This window comes from Manacus vitellinus, unplaced genomic scaffold, assembly GCF_001715985.3.
Source record: "Manacus vitellinus isolate BGI_N305 unplaced genomic scaffold, ASM171598v3 scaffold_12_pilon, whole genome shotgun sequence".
In the NCBI taxonomy this organism is placed as follows: domain Eukaryota; kingdom Metazoa; phylum Chordata; class Aves; order Passeriformes; family Pipridae; genus Manacus; species Manacus vitellinus.
Window position 1 is genome coordinate 451194 of NW_021938949.1, and position 15701 is coordinate 466894.

The 15701-nt window shown below is 45.1% G+C and overlaps 2 protein-coding genes across 2 annotated transcripts in view; both read left to right on the forward strand.

Moving 5' to 3' along the window:
- PRKAG2 (protein kinase AMP-activated non-catalytic subunit gamma 2) overlaps positions 1–7743 on the forward strand; it is a 210094-nt gene extending 202351 nt beyond the window's left edge. The window contains exons 15-17 of the mRNA XM_025894537.2: positions 1506–1652; positions 3760–3853; positions 6619–7743. Coding sequence (XP_025750322.1) covers positions 1506–1652; positions 3760–3853; positions 6619–6650 — 273 coding nt within the window. The 3' untranslated portion in view covers positions 6651–7743. The remainder of the gene's footprint in view (positions 1–1505; positions 1653–3759; positions 3854–6618) is intronic.
- Positions 7744–14898: 7155 nt separating this feature from the next.
- Positions 14899–15701, forward strand: part of RHEB (Ras homolog, mTORC1 binding) — a 38555-nt gene continuing 37752 nt past the window's right edge. The window contains exons 1-2 of the mRNA XM_029957800.1: positions 14899–14914; positions 15004–15093. Coding sequence (XP_029813660.1) covers positions 14899–14914; positions 15004–15093 — 106 coding nt within the window. The remainder of the gene's footprint in view (positions 14915–15003; positions 15094–15701) is intronic.

A 15701-nucleotide genomic window follows, 5' to 3' on the forward strand; every position in this document is an offset into this window, starting at 1 on the left:
TTAATACTGAAAACTTCGTGGTGTTGCTGCTCTTGCCTATCATTTCTTGGCATTTGTCTTTGTTCTTTGGGATTCTCTGCTGTGTAAGATCCTGTTCTGCCATAAAAGCTGGTCAGGAAATAGGCAGTAGCTGTAGAGAGGACAATCTGACATATCAAAGACAATGAAATTTCACAGTTGGTGGGTTCAGCGTTTCAGTTTATTTTGTAACTGTGTTAGACTTTGAGACAGGACATGTTTCCTTTATTTCCCATTCTTTTTCAGAAAGACACCAAAAGTAAGAGGGTTCCTTATGTTTTTCACTTCTTTTCTCATTTTAAGTGATGAGGCAACAAAAATTAATAGGATTTTTAGATATGTTGGATCATTTCTTTGGAAGAAATGTGTTTAGGGATCAGGAAAAAAACCCCCACGCTACAAAATAGCTTTATATTATACTAGTTATTGTATGTAGGGTAACTTCAGTTTGCAGAGGCTTTTTAAGTTTTCCCAATGTCCTTCATTAGGACTGAGTTAAATGAGTTAAATGAGTTAACCAAAACTGCTTTTATCTTCATGGGCATCTCAAACCTGTCTTGTCACGCTCAGTGTAATTCAATCAAGAAATTTGACCAATCACAGTATATTCTAGCCAAAAATTAATTCAATTTTATTGCTTGGTCCACTGTTTTCATTTTAAAGGTCTCTCTTTGTTCTTCCTCCAGTGCCTCAGTAGCAAAATCAGTAGGCCAGGGTGTGCCAACGGTAGCAAAATACCACTATGGTCTCACCTACACAGAAAGCTTTTGCAGGTCTGGACAGAGTTCTCTCACTGCAGGCATGGTCCTGTTCTTAAAATGAGAATTGAGAATGTCAGCTTTCAGGTTCTTTTAACCTCTTACTTTTAGTGGTGGTGATGGGTTTTCATTTATATTATTCTTATAGTACTTATTAAAATACACCCAGGCACACAAATTGTCATCGAGTGACAGTGCCAGCTGAGTCCAGGAGAGGGAGTTTGAGCCCGTAAATTAGAAAGGTGAAGAATTAATTTGCTCTCTTAGATCTCAGTCACTAAGATCTACGCCATGGGTGGTGTTCAGAGCAGTTGGTATCTTCCCCTGTCCTGTGAAGAATAAGCAACAAAAACCCCCTGTATATTCTGTGCAGTCTAAAATCTAAAAAAATTCACCTTTACATTTTCTACTCGTGGCAAAAGCAGGGTGAGTCACACCAAGCCAAAGACCAGATAGCACAGTAAGGAGGTTTTCATTGGCCTAATGGCTATCGCCAAACAGTTTTATCAATTAATCCAGTCTGTCATACGTTGTTTACCATAATTGCATGCTTGACAGTTCCCAGAAACAGAAGCCAAAAAGCATCTGCTTTGTGTAATATATGACTTGGAAGAGACTCAATTTACTTTAGAAATGTGTATCTACTTGACGCCAAAATATTTACTTTACTGAGTACTTTATTACTAAGTGCTGAGGTGCCTGATGGGCCTTGGGTTTGTTTTTTTCCAGAATCTTGCTGCTGAAAAAACGTATAATAACCTAGATATCACGGTGACACAAGCCCTACAGCACCGCTCTCAGTATTTTGAAGGTGTTGTAAAGTGTAGTATGCTGGAAACACTGGAGACCATTGTGGATAGAATAGTGAAGGCTGAGGTGAGTCCCTTCACTAGAAGTTAAAAGTTGTATTACTAAACTAAGAAATAGTAAAAGTTTATCCTTTCTAAATTGTTATGATTACCGGTGAGAGTTGTTTGTTTTTTTTAATAACTGCATGTGTTAGATGTCAGTTTGCTTTACAGCCTTAGATTGCTTTACAGACTTAGATGCCTATGGGGATGTACAAAGTATTTTACAGTGTATCTGTAATAATATTCAGCTATTTGCATTTCTTTTTTTTTTTTACATTACCTGAACTGAATGCAAAGCGTTTTTGAAGGAAACAAGTTTTTTCCAACCCTGCCATAAGTTTTGCAGACAAATAATGTGTTAAACTCCAGTTTATAGCTTGGCTCTGGGAATTTGTTGGGTACAATTAGTTGATGCATATAAAATCCTGCACTGCTCTCATGGAAATGCTCTGAAACAGGTCCAGAAAATAAATGCTTGTAAGAAGTCTTCGGTAACTGCTCTTGTAAACTATTTATCTGTGCTATCCACTCTTTTGGTGCTGTTTATCTTTCTTGTTACTACTGGAAACTTTCTTATTCATGGAGGTGAATGAGTATATGGGTCTTCCTCCCCTGTATTACCAGTTTCAGTTGTCTCTGAGATGTCATCAGCAATATTTATATACTTTAAGTTCTTCAATTACAAGATTTGTTTATTTTTCCATCTTCGGGGCTGAAACCAGACATGTAACTGATATGAGGAAAACTTCCACTTTGTTACAGCCACTTAGAACCTCCATTAGGCCATTTTTACTTGTAGCTTTCTGCATTTGCTTGAGCTTCCTCCTGAAAGGGAATAATTTTAGCTTTGCTGATATACAGATTTCAATTTTGGATTATTTTATTACTATCTTAAGAAGCTTTAGATGTTTGGGTTTGAAGAACAACTCCTACCCTCTGGTTCAGTCTAAACACAGTGAGATTACATGTAAAAATGAGTCAGTCAAAACTACAAGCTAATTTTAGCTGCCAGACAAGTGCTTGGTCTTACTGGAAATTAAAGAAATTAAACAATTACATTGTCCATTTTTCTTGAATTCATTACACCAAGACAGGAATAAAATTATTAAATACATGCATATACAAAAATTAATAAACGCATCTGCAATATCACCAACTTCGTTTATCAAAAAAGAAAACACAATAATATTTTTCTCTCAGCTTAATAGTGAAGAGAGATAATTCACTTGGGTAACAGGAAACATGTAGTAGGCTCTCAACTTCAGACTTTTTTTAGGATCTCTTACTTAGGAGCTGGTTCAGCTGTGATGTTCAGGTTGTACAACCCCGTGCCCAGTTGCAGCAGGCTCTGGTGCCAGGACTGGAATTAGGGCACTCTCCTGGTTCTGCAGTGGCCTTTCACTGCTGTGGCCTGTTCTCAGGATAAGCCTCAGGATACAGGAGTATCCACCTACTTTCCCTACAGTTGGGACAGAAGTTTTGTCACAATCCGTTGAAAATAAATTCCTTTAAAACCAGTCTGGCTCTCAGTTTCAATTGTGTAGCCCTATGAGAAAAGTTAAGTTTAAACCAACTCAGACATGTCAAAATACAACAAATTTTAGTGCTGTGCCTCTCTCTACTGAGAAAGACAGAAACTATTTTTCAGAAGGAAGCCTCATTTTATTACTGTATCTTATTTTTTGAGATCACAGGCTGAGTTGGGCAAAGCCTGTAAACTGGGGAAAAGTGCTTGATGAGAGTGCCACTTTTTGAGAGCAGAAGTGTTTTCAAGACCTAGATCTTGACTTACCTGTCAGTTTATCTGATTTTGTTTCCATGTGATACAGCTGTGTGCTTTTTAAACATGCACTGTTTTCATTTATGTAGGGCAAGTATGTTTGAATTGCCATGAAGGAAAGGAATTGGTATTGCTAACATTTTGAACCATTTGGAGTTGTTTTTTTTCTACTTGTCTTCGTACTGCTTTACTTTAGAGGGGTTTTTTTGTTTGTTTGTTTTTGTTTGGTTGGTTGATTGTTTTGTTGTTGTTGTTGTTGTTTTGTTTGGGTTTTTTTTGGTTTTTTTTTCTTTGCTTTGGCTATTACTTTAAGTCAGGTACATGTATCTCAAGCTCTCTTCCCTGCTGGCAGGTTCATCGTCTGGTGGTAGTGAATGAAGCCGATAGCATTGTGGGTATCATCTCCCTTTCTGACATCCTACAGGCTTTGGTACTCACACCTGCAGGTATGGATCTATCTGCCCTCTGACCTTTGCCACAAGGCTTTGGTAGTGTGTACACCCCGCTGGCTTTAATTTATTTGACGAAGACATTGATCTTCAACTTCTGTAACTCTTGTGTCATAGTTCTTAAATACATTAATGATTTCTCTTCAGGAAAAAGCTGACAAAGTATTAACTGTCAGTCTCCTGCTCACTGAGGATGGCATGCAGAAGCTTTATGAATGTCCCTGTTGTTCATGTATCGTCTTTCTAGAGGAAAAAAAAAAAGGTCTTGATTAATGTTTTAGTAGGATGAAGTTGAAATACATTAGGAAGAAATTCTTTACTGTGAGTGTGGTGAGGCCCTGGCACAGGTTTCCCACAGAAGCTGTGGATGCTCTGTCCATGGAAGTGTTCGAGGCCAGGTTGGATGGGGCTCTGAGCAGCATGGTCTAGTGGAAGGTGTCTCTGCCCATGGCAGGGGGTTGGAACTGGATGATATTTAAGGCCCTTCCCAACCCAGACTGTTCTGTGATTCCATGATTCCATGATACAGACAATATCTTCAACAGGGTGCCTTCCCCACCTTCCTCAGCTTCTGTACTCTGGCCAAGTGCTCCTTGTGTGGATGCAGCCGTGTTTTCCATGAAGTCTGCAAAAACACCCCCTCAGAGCCCTTCAGTTGTCCAGCTGTGCTGGGTGGTTTGGTTGGCTCAACTTGGGGCAGAGATACAGGTTTATTTCTGCTACTTTTATCTTGGTTCAGAGGGGGGCCTCATTTAGTTGGTTTTTGTTTGGGTTTGGTTTTAAGTTTTGCCCGAGTTCCTAACCTGCTTTATGTTTTAATTGTAACTTCACTTTGGCCACATAATGACTTCAGTGTCACAAGAACTAAAGCAGAGCCATCTTTTGGCTTTGTGAGGAAGACAAAAAATGTCTTGAGGATTACCATTTTGGTTCAAAAAAAAAAAATCAGACTAAATAAATGGAGCTGTATGTGTCCTCCAAATAAGAAAGTCTGAATGTGAGCTTAACTGGGATTTCTTATCTGCCCTGGTAGATAACATAATTATGTTAAAGTGTTTTTTCTCTGTAGGTTTAAAAAAAAAAAAGCTAATGTAGCTTGTTAAATAGTAAGATTTTTCCTCTGAAAAGAAGTAATTACTTACACTGCTGGAGGTATTATGTCAGTGCATTTGCTTTCTTTTAATAACCTCGGAGAGCAAGTAACCCAGCTCTCTGTGGAAGGTACTGCTGAGGATGAGAAATCAGCCCAAAGGTCTGGATCAAATGGAATCATGTCCTAGAGAGAGAATGGAGGGGTGTCTGTCTCTCCAAGAGGGAGATATAAAGACAGGCAGCTGGTGTCTCTCCAGGCAGAGAAGGGAGTTTCCTCCATGACTGGAGGGCAGAAGGATCCAAGGAGAGTCAAACTTAATTAGAGCAAAAATTAGGCAGAAAAGATGCATCTGGTTATTGACAAACAAGGAGCTTTGTTATACTGGAATTACATGGACACCTACATGGCAACTCTGAACTGATGTAGAAGTGCTCTGTAGTTAATTGAAAAGGACAGTTCCTGCTCCCAGACTGTGGGCTGTGCACTGCTGGTGTTAACAGGTGGCAGCACCACACTCTGAGATCTCTGTGAGCTGCTGTGACTCATTGATCCAACAGGAAACTGAGCCAGCAAAAAAAGCTGCAGTTTTGTCAGCTTGGCACCCTGAGCTGGCTCACAGAACAGTCTGGTATGGGGGTACTGCACAGGGGTTAGAACAACAGAGAGGGCAGGGTTATGCCATGGAAGAGATGAGGTTAGGGAAGGCATTTTTTGGGAGCAGGTAGGCATTAGATTGCATTTCCACAGGCAGCTGCCCAATTTTAGACTGTGATGTGTCTCATGAAGAGGGGATGTGTGCAATGTAAATCTAGTTTTTAGAGTTTGGAGTGTGATTTAGCTCTTAAAGTGGATGTGTAAGCATACCTGATAAATCATGCCCTAAAAGTGTTAATTTCTCTTCAGAGACTGGAAAGGAAAATTTATTGGCTGGCAGGAATTTAGACCAGCCTATGTTAGGGAAAAAAAATTACCAGTTGTGATGTGAAAACTGGATGTATTTAATGAATCTTTCAGTGTTTGATTATACATTACAAGTAGCAACTCCAAGTTGCTGGCAAGAAATTCTTGCTCTCTAGAGTTGGATGCTGAAGCCAAGCTCACCATGGGGTTCAGTCATTGCCCAGCATGGTTTGAGTACCTGGGGAAGAGGTGAGGTGCTGTACATTCCTGCTGAACAGGTCTCCTGGATCCCTGCTGTCAGCAAAATCTGCCTCTGAGCCAGGAAAAATGGGCCCATCAACACAGTGTACTCAAACTGAATTGTTATACAGTTTATGCTCAAGCAGGGCTTCATTTTTTAGGGCTATTATGGTGATAAGCTTGGCTCCAAGCTGAGGGACAGGTTTGGGCTGTGGCTTTTTCTTTGGGGGGTTTTAAACTACTTTTTTTTGTGCTGGGAAGAGTCTTCAAATGCACTTGGAGTCACCTCCCAGAAGAGTTACTTGGACTTACCAGTGAAGTCAGAAGGAATGATGGTCAGAAGGCCTTCGTGGCTCTGTTTCGTGTTGGCATTCAGCAATCCTGCAGTATATTCTTTATGAATGGTACATACAGGCTTAAGATTTTGGTGACATGGAAAGTTCCAGCATTTGGGATGAGCAGTGCTTTTCCATAAGCCCCATGCTATGAGCCAAAGGAAGTCACACCTGCTTTCCTCTTCTGTTCACAGGTGCCAAACAGAAGGAGAACGAGAGCGAATGACTGCTGTGAATGTACATGTTTGTAGGAGAACTTGAACAAAGTTTCTGGGTCAAGTTTGTCTCAAGAGCAGTGACTGCAATAGAACAGAGCAGGATGGTTGAGAATGTGTATTGGGACTTAGTGACGGATGATGAGTCTCTTCCCCCAGTGATGTCGCAAAAAAAAAAAAAAGCAGCATGACAAAAGCTTATGTTAAAATGTAGGCTCGTTATTTCAAAATGTCTTCAAAACATTTGCTGGAAGACTTCACATGATGTCCTTCATTAAAATGCACTGTATTCTGAAACTTTTTCATTTTGTATTTGACAGAAGTCACTGGTCAGCAATGGATATATGTGGCATAAGGCAAGTGTATGGCATATTCATATCATAGTGCCTTATGTCAAAATACAGCAATATGTCATCACTGTTGCCCATCACTGTCAAAGGAAGTGTTGTGCTAAACGAGACACTGTATTTGAATGTGAAAGTCTTTAAACCTAAAACCAAATCAGTTTCAGTTCTCATTAGATTTGTCATAAAAGCTGTAATTTGGGTATCGGTAGACTTCTTTAAAACTTCAATGACAGTTTTGTGTTCAATGTTGCATTCTGAACTGAAATGTAAAACAAGACTGATTTAAAAACAGCTTTATTTATTTTTACTTTCATGGAAATTTTTTACACATCTTTGGTGGATAGCTAAAATTTCACCATATCCATTAATAAACTGTTGATTGTTATACAAACAAGTGGGAGATTTTTCTCATTATTTAAAACTTCAGAGTTGCAGAAGCTGTGGCCTGTTGATCAGTCCGTGTTACTTGAGCTGAGGATTTCAGAAGCATGGATTGAAAGTGATCTGTACTGTCATACACAGGCACCACGGAGGAAATGAGGTGCCAGAGGACAATATTTTCATCTGTATTAAAGTGTAAAATGATGTTTGTACAACAAAAACCCGAAACTTTTTATTGTATATGATCTGTACAGAAGCGGAGGAATGAGGAGAGCTGTGGGGTATTTGCTAATGTAAATGTACTGTAAAGTTTGAAGATGAGACTTTTATAACTGTAGATTCTTGTAGATGGAAGAAATTAAACCCTACAACAACAGTTTGGTTTTAGCAGTTCGTGCCAAGTTCTTTCACATGTGTAAATGTACGTGCATTTTGATTAGTGTAAACTATTAGAGGCACTCCTATTTTCCCTGGACTTTAAAGTTGGTTTATGCTAATGGAGTAATGCAGGCAGGACTTTTGTACTGTGTTTCCACCCTGAATACTGCAATGGAATAATGCAGTAAATGGACCCATTATTTTTCCATTTATAAACATTGAGGTAAAAGGTGAACTGTTTTCAGTTTGCTTATAAAATGTGAGGGTTTTAATAGTAATGAAAAACTCTTTCTTTAGAACAATTCCCCTTTCCTATAAGAACTTTAATTTTGAATTAAATGTGAAAATTTTCTTCTTGCAGGTACCTTTCATGTCTAAAAACACTCCTGTAGTACACAATGGAAACTGTTCGCTTAGACTTTATCTCACTTTCTTTCTCTGTGAAAAACATTGTCAAGTCTCTTCCAGCACCTTTTCTGACTGGGTAAATATTGACTCTGTTCCCTGCAATTCCTGATGGTACTGAATTGGAATAGCTGCTTTGGCCCAAGAGCAGCGACCTCGGGGTCTGGTGCTGTGGTTGCTGCCATCAGAGCTGACATCAGCACATCTCTGATTATCCTTGTGTGAGAGATGGAGTGATTGGTACTAAAAATAGTGGCTCTCATTCTTCCTAGGGTGTGTGGAGGGGATAATTTGTGGTAGATAACTGATTAAGGGTAAGTGGGCAGCAGGGCTCCCTGCAAACGCCACACAAACCATGTAAAAAGCCAGGATACAGCCCCAGCACAGGCACTGTAGCATCCTCTGGGAGCTGGGATGGCAGGGAGTTGCCTAAATGGATCGTGAGATCTCTCTATCACTTATTTGCATGAGCATATTCTTCAGCCCTGTATTCATGGTATTTTTGAAGATAAGGGTTGAACAGCTGGTAAGTACTTGTTTTTATGTATTTTGTAGCACAGAGTCTTCTGGCCCTGTTCCACACAGGCAGCTTTGCATGCAGCAGTAAGCAGAAAGCCAGAATGAATTTGCAGTTTTCAGACAAACATGTACAGACTTCTTATTGTAACATTATCACAAGTAGTGCTGTTGGCACCTTGTGGACACAGGACTAGCAAAATTACGGACATCAGCCTCCTCGGTGACACAAAACCGTGCTTGGAGAATTTCCACCCTTACCTTCTGGGATTCGGAGCTGAACTGTGGATTTGTGAGGAGCAGAACCGCAGTGTGACCCCACAAGCACCAACAAACAGCGGTGCCATCAAAAAGGCACTCGGCTTGTCCTGGCACAAGTGCTGGTGCTGATGCAGTAAACACAGCTAAAGAAAACGTGTCGTTTTTAATACAGATCAGTTTTCTGCAGAAGTAGAGAAATGCTTGTTCCAGCATAAGGGAGGGGCAGGAGTAAGTAAATGAGGGTAGAGAAAGGAGGGGTGACTCAGCAGTGCTGCTGCATATTCCAGATTAAAGGGACAGCGCAACTAAAGCTTCGGTCCAGGACTCTTCACGTGGCTTGTGAGAGGCCCCAGCCATGGAAAAGAGTTAATAAAATGTCATTAAACTCCAGTTCTTGCACATTTTTCCCTCTGGACAGGCAGCAAGCAGTACCTATAGATCTGAGACCACTGCAACTGCTCCAGGTGCTCCCTTGCTTTCCACAGACAGGACCATGCTGCAGATGGAGGTGGCAGAACTGTCCCCCATGACTCCTGAAAGCCTGTTCAATAGGGCAGATGAAGAAATAGATTCTATTTTAACCAGCAGAACTGTAAAACACATCATCGATTCCTGTGCTTCCCTGTCCATATCCTTGCCCAGCAAGAACTGTTTGTGAAAGACAATTATTCTGAAGGGCTCCTTGGTCTGGGAAGGGTTTTTACCTACTCTGGATATTTTTAACTCTTTAGGTGTAAGAAAATGTTTCTTAGTAGACTTCAGCCCTCAGTATTTTTCAGTATCTAGAGATGCTCTGAAATAACTGAGGAAAAATGACCCTTTGTTGGCATTGATCACTTGACTGACAAAAACATTTTCCTGTTATACTTCTGTAATGCTTCAGTTAAAAGGTCCAAGATCAGACAATATTTGCTATTTACTGAACTGAACTCCAATCATTGTGTATCCGAGGCCTATTCATCTCCTTTTTCTAAGGGATACTGTTCTGCTGGGAACGTTTGGGTAACACAGAAAGAACCAGCCTCTCTTTGCGAGGCCTGAGCTCTTGTCCTCATGGCAGACAGGAGGAATCTGACTGAAGTGGTTCCAAGACTGCACACTGAGAACACTCCTTGCCATTTTCAGAGGGACCATAGGGTAAGTTGGAGTTTTGGTCCAAGTAGCAGTGACACCACGTGTGTTTAATCCTGTCTCACGGCAGGCTCTGTAACTGCTCACACTGAGCTCTCCAGTCAGCTTTAGAATAACCAGTTTACTTCCAAAGTATCTGTGAACTTTCACCCATATTGAACACTTATTAAGGGTAATTTCCAGAGGAAAATGCCATTCTGAATAATTTAATATTACCCTTGTACCCACATAATGTATTTATGCAAAAAGAATGTTCTGCAGACACTGCTCTTTGCTCTTCAGGTCTTAATTTAAATGTGGTTTTGAAAGTCACTTTCTTAGTACCCATTTGTTTTCTGGTGCTTGCAGTCAGACCTGTTCCTGCTGAAGTGAATGGGAAAAGGTGACCTGTACTCATACATCAAACTCATTCCTTCAGAAAGTATGGAACGTGTTCCTGCCAGCTGCACACCAGGACCTGCACGGCATCAGTGTCAGTAGCCCCTGTGAACTGAATTTGTTCCTTAATTTGCTTCTACTAACATTTTGCCAGTGTTTCCATCTGAATGTTGGAAAGTATGGTGATGGAAAAGGCAGGAGGGGCAGGAACAAGTGTAAGGCTGGACTGAATGTACTTTGTAACCTCTGCTGGCCGCAAGGGCTGTGCTGAGCCTGTGGGAGCACGCCCAGCGCAAACACTGGACACACTTCAAAAAACCTCCTCGTGAAGGTCCTGGTTTGCTGAAGGACAGAGTAGGTAATTGTGCTGATAATTGCTGTTACAGGAATTGAAGGTACAAGTCAGAGCTGTTCTGCATTTGGGAGATGAGTAGCTGGGTGTTTGTGGGTTTGCACGTACTGGATTAGCATAAAAATACTTGACTGTTGAGTTACGTTTGCTACATGAAGTTCATCGTGGTTTTTCCTCCATCATGGAACAGCAGACATAGGAAACAAAAGAAAGTCATGTTCCTTTTTTCCAGCCTCCCTCAACACCTTGTTCCTGCAGACGGTTCTTGCAGTTCTCCCTTGTGGTATCTCCTCTTTCAGACCCGTGGCCATACCTGATGTGTTGCATTCACTGACCATATTGTTGGCTCATTTACAACAACATTAATGCCATTTATCATCTGAACTGATCCAAAGGCTATGTTTGATTTGAAGGAGTATCTGGTAAAGGCCTGGAGTGCAGGCAGTGCACAGCACACGTCACTTTGTCCCAAAGTTCTCTGAACTCCTTTGTAGTTCACACAACTTGCAAACACTACAGGCATGAAGAGGCTACAGCAGGACCAGGGAATGTACAGGTGAAAGACCTAATCCCTAATGGTCCTGATGCTATGGAATGCTGCACTGGGAAAACAGAGCCTGAACATCACACTTGGATTGTTATAGGGGGAGGGAATTTTAGCAAAGGGCCACTTAGTGTGTGAGGTTGCTCAGCCCTAAATATATAAACAGTAAGAGTTCAAATAATGCACAATACCTGGATTAGACATTCTCAGCCACAGGTGCACTCTCCCTCTGCACCAGAGCACTCCAGGAATTGTTTAAGCTTCACCTGGGCAGGAGAAATGCAACGACAGCCTTACTATGATCCAGATCCTCTCGTCTTTGCTTAAGCTGCTGCTTGAGTAGCTGTGTCCCAGAGTGCTCCCAAAGGCCATCAGCAGTGTCACCCAGTCCTAGAGCATGGAAAAACAAACCAGTTCCCTGAAAACTCTATATTTGCCTGTATTTGAGTGTCACAGTCAAGATAGAACAAAGCATTTGCGTGATTCTGATGGAGTAAGGATTGTTAGCCAATTCCTTGCAAAGAAACAGTGGAAGAAAAGAAAGTTAAAAGGTTGTCTTCAAATTTAAAACAAACCCATGCCCAGAAAGGATGAGTTCTGTGTTCCTGCTGCAGCACAGGCTGAAAAGCAAGGCGTTATCCTAAGGTGAGACAACTCCATTGCAATCTGAGGCAAGAAATAAAGCCAATAAAGGCAGGGGGAGTGGAAACCCTGCAGTAGTGAACTCCGCCAAATGAACACAGAGGGAGCAGGTGCAGGTTAACAGACACAAGATGGATAAATAGACAAGGGTCCAAAAGGTGAATGGGATAAGAAAAAGAGAGTAAGGGGAGAGACCTCATCCAAAGAAGTGGGGTGGGGTATCATGGAAGAAGCAAAACCAGAAACTCTTACAAACAAAAAAAAATACTGATGCTCACCAGCATGGAGGGGTATGAATGTATATTCTGAAAATGCAAATTATGTTTCACCAGAGTAAAATGCACAGTGCCAAAATACTACAGGCAAGTAATAACTGTAAGGAGATGGAACTACTACAATCTTCACCTATTTTTCCAAATCCATGTATGTTATTGGAATGTAATTCTTATCTCAGTTCTCTCAGTCCTCTGGCTCAGGAAATAGCCCAAATTTTGGACCCACATTCCAGAGGGAGTGAGTGCAAAGATGATGGCACAGCTGCAGGGCTACACAAGGGATGGTCCTGCAGGATTATGGCTGCTGCAATTCTTGTCCTTTATAAACACTTCTGTCTTTTAAAACACACAAAGCAAAAAGGGATGTGGTGATGTACATCAGGCAGGGCTTTCCCTCTGCACCTCCTGGAGAGCTTTGAACAGTACCCCTGTTCACAAAAGCTGGATTTCCATAGGCTACTCTTTTTCTGCTGGCCCACCAAATCCCACTATATCATGGGATTGCAGCAATCCCTATGGTGGGATGCTCTAGGTCTGTGATGAAGTGGGAATCTACTGCAGAGAGGCTGGACACGGAGAAGGAGCACACAGAGTTACATCCACTGCAGACATCACTGACAAAGTACATAAACCCCATGTTTTCTCATGAAATAACTATCCTTCCATCATGTCCCTATTCACTGAAGGCTGTTATCCCTGCTGTCTCACAGGTTACCAGCACTTATCCTGTAAAACCCCATAATCCAGGACATGAAGGGTATAATTAGGCTATCCCAAAAAATGTAGGTATCTCCTAAAAGCCTGTATGATCCTTCAGAAGCAAGTCACTTTTGTGTACAAATGGCTTTCTTTTGCTTTAGTTCCCTGCCCTCTCAGCAGGTTAGATGAGAACACTAGTACTGGGAATGGGTGGTTAGGATCACGGAGAAGCCAATCCACCTCCCTGAACATCATCCAGCTGTTAGGCTGTTTTAGCTGTACCCTGGTATAGTTGCATGTTAAGTACACTGTACCCCAAAAAGGAGAAGCTGCCTATAAAGAAAATTACTTCTAACTATTGTTCATTTTTCAAGAAAATGTGGAAAGGGTGGATTTTTACCAAAAGTGTTCAAAATCAGAAGCAGAGGGAGGAAGAGACAACTTCACCGTTCACTGTGTCTTTCTCCCGTAAATTCTACATCCATTAAGTGCTACAGTCACCTCTTTTCAAAGTGAAAAACTCTCTGCTGCTTGGATCTCACAGTTAACCAACCACTCCCAAACCCCCAAACACCTCCTCCCCCCTCCCTTATATGCCATTCCCAGCACTTTATCTATGCTGGGATTACATGGTTCCCCCAAAATTCTCTGCGTGCACAGGGAACGCTTTGTGGAGGCACCGCAATGGTTTTAAACAAACGCCAAATCCCGGGATGGGGAGCCACCCTTCCCGGGACGGGCGGCATCCTTGGAGCCCGCGGGGCTCCGGGAAACGAAGCGCACGGAGGAGCAGCGCCTGATCCCATTGCCGGGAGAGGAGTCCCCTAGGATGGGGACAGGGATGGGGATAGGGACGGGGACAAGGATGAGGACGGGGTCGGCATGGGGACAGGCACAGGGATGAGGACGGGACTGGGATGGAGATGAGGACGGGGTCGGGGATGGGGACGGTAATGGGAACGGGGATGGGGACAGGGATAGAGTTGAGGATAGGGATGGGGACTGGATTGGGACGGGAATTGGAATGGGGCGGGGTCAGCGATGGGGACGGCGATGGGACGGGGATAAGGACAGGGATAGGGATGGGACGGGAAAAGGACAAGGACAAGGATGGGAATGGGGACGGGGACAGGAATGGGAAAGGGGATGTGGACAGGGATAGGGAAGGGGACGGGGACGGGGATAGGGATGAGGACGGGAACTGGGACAGGGATAGGGATGGGGATGGGGATGTGGTTGGGATGGGGACGGGATTGCGATAAGGACGGGGACAGGGATGGGGACGGGGCTACGATGAGGACAAGCACAGAGGTAGGGACAGGGATGGGGACAGCGATAGGGATGGGGATAGGGACGGGAAGGGGAACGAGGACTGGGACAGGCACAGGGATAGGGACGGAGATAGGAATGGGGACAGAGATGGGCACAGGCATGGGAACGGGGAGAGGCACAGGGATGGGGATAAGGACCGACACAGGTTTGGGTTTGGGGCCGCTCCGAGGGGCGGCCGGAGCGCAGGACGCACAACCGCCTCGCGCGCGCGCGCGCACGGCGCGCGCAAAGGGCCCTCAGCGCGCTCCCCCCCTCTACTCCCCCCCGCGTCCCGCGTCGCCCTTGGCCCGCCCGCTCCGCCCCCATCCCCTTCCGCCCCTGCCCCCTCCCAGCCGTCCGTCAACCGCGCCCCGGCCAATGCCGCGCGCGCCGGCGCGACAGCCGCCGACGCAGCCACCAAATGGAGCGGGCGCTGGAGGGGGGCGACGCCCCGGCGGTGCGTCCGCGCGCGTTGACGCGCGCGTCCGTTCCCCGTGAGCGCGCAAAGCGTGCGTGGCGCGGGGGACCGGCGCTGCGGGCACGCGCTGGTGGAAGGAGATCACGTGGTGCGGGCGCCGCCGCTGCAGCGCCGCGCGTCCGCCGCGCGCGTCCGGTCCGCTTCCGCCGCCACCCGCGCGCATGTCGCTGGCGCCGCGCCCCGGGACCACGCCACAGCCCCTGCCGCCGCCGACTGCGCCGACGCCTGCCGCCTCGCTCCCTCCTCCCGCAGAGCCGCAGCCTAAGCGCCCTTGTGTGGTTCGGGGCTGTGCGGGGGAGAAGATAGCCGCCGTCCAAGTCCCGCAAGATCGCGATCCTGGGCTACCGGAGCAGTGGGTGAGCGCGGCGGGGCGGGGTGTCGCGGCGGGTGCGGGGCCGCATCGCATCGCATCGCCCTCCTCCCCTCGCGGCGCGCGGCGGCAGGAGTGCACGAGGCAGCGCGCGCTTGCGCCCGCCGGGCCGAGCGCGCAAGACCGCGGCTCGGGAAGCGGAGGGAGGGCAGGGAAGGAGGGAGAGGGAGGGCAGCCGCCATGGCGCGCGCCGCTCAGAGCCTGCGGGAGCCCGGCGGACCTCGCCTGCCCTTAATTGAGGAAGTTTCCGCTCCCCCCCCACCGGCCCCTCGAAGGGAGCCTGGAAAACTGGGGTGGGTGGGGGTTCCTGCCCCGCCGGGTTAGGGATGCTGGGATGCGGCTCCGTGCGGCGCTCCCCGTGGAGCGAGTCCGGAGAGCCGGGAAGGGTCTGGAGCGCGTGTGCTGTGCGGGGCGGCTGAGGGGGCTGGGTTTGTTTAGTCTGGAGGAAAGGAGGCTCAGGGGAGACCGTGTCGCTCTCTACAACCCCCTGACAGGAGGGTGTAGCCAGGTGAGGGTCGGGCGCTTCCTCCAGGCAAACAGTGACAGCACGAGAGGACATGGCCTTAAGCTAAACCAGGGGAGGTTGAGGTTCGA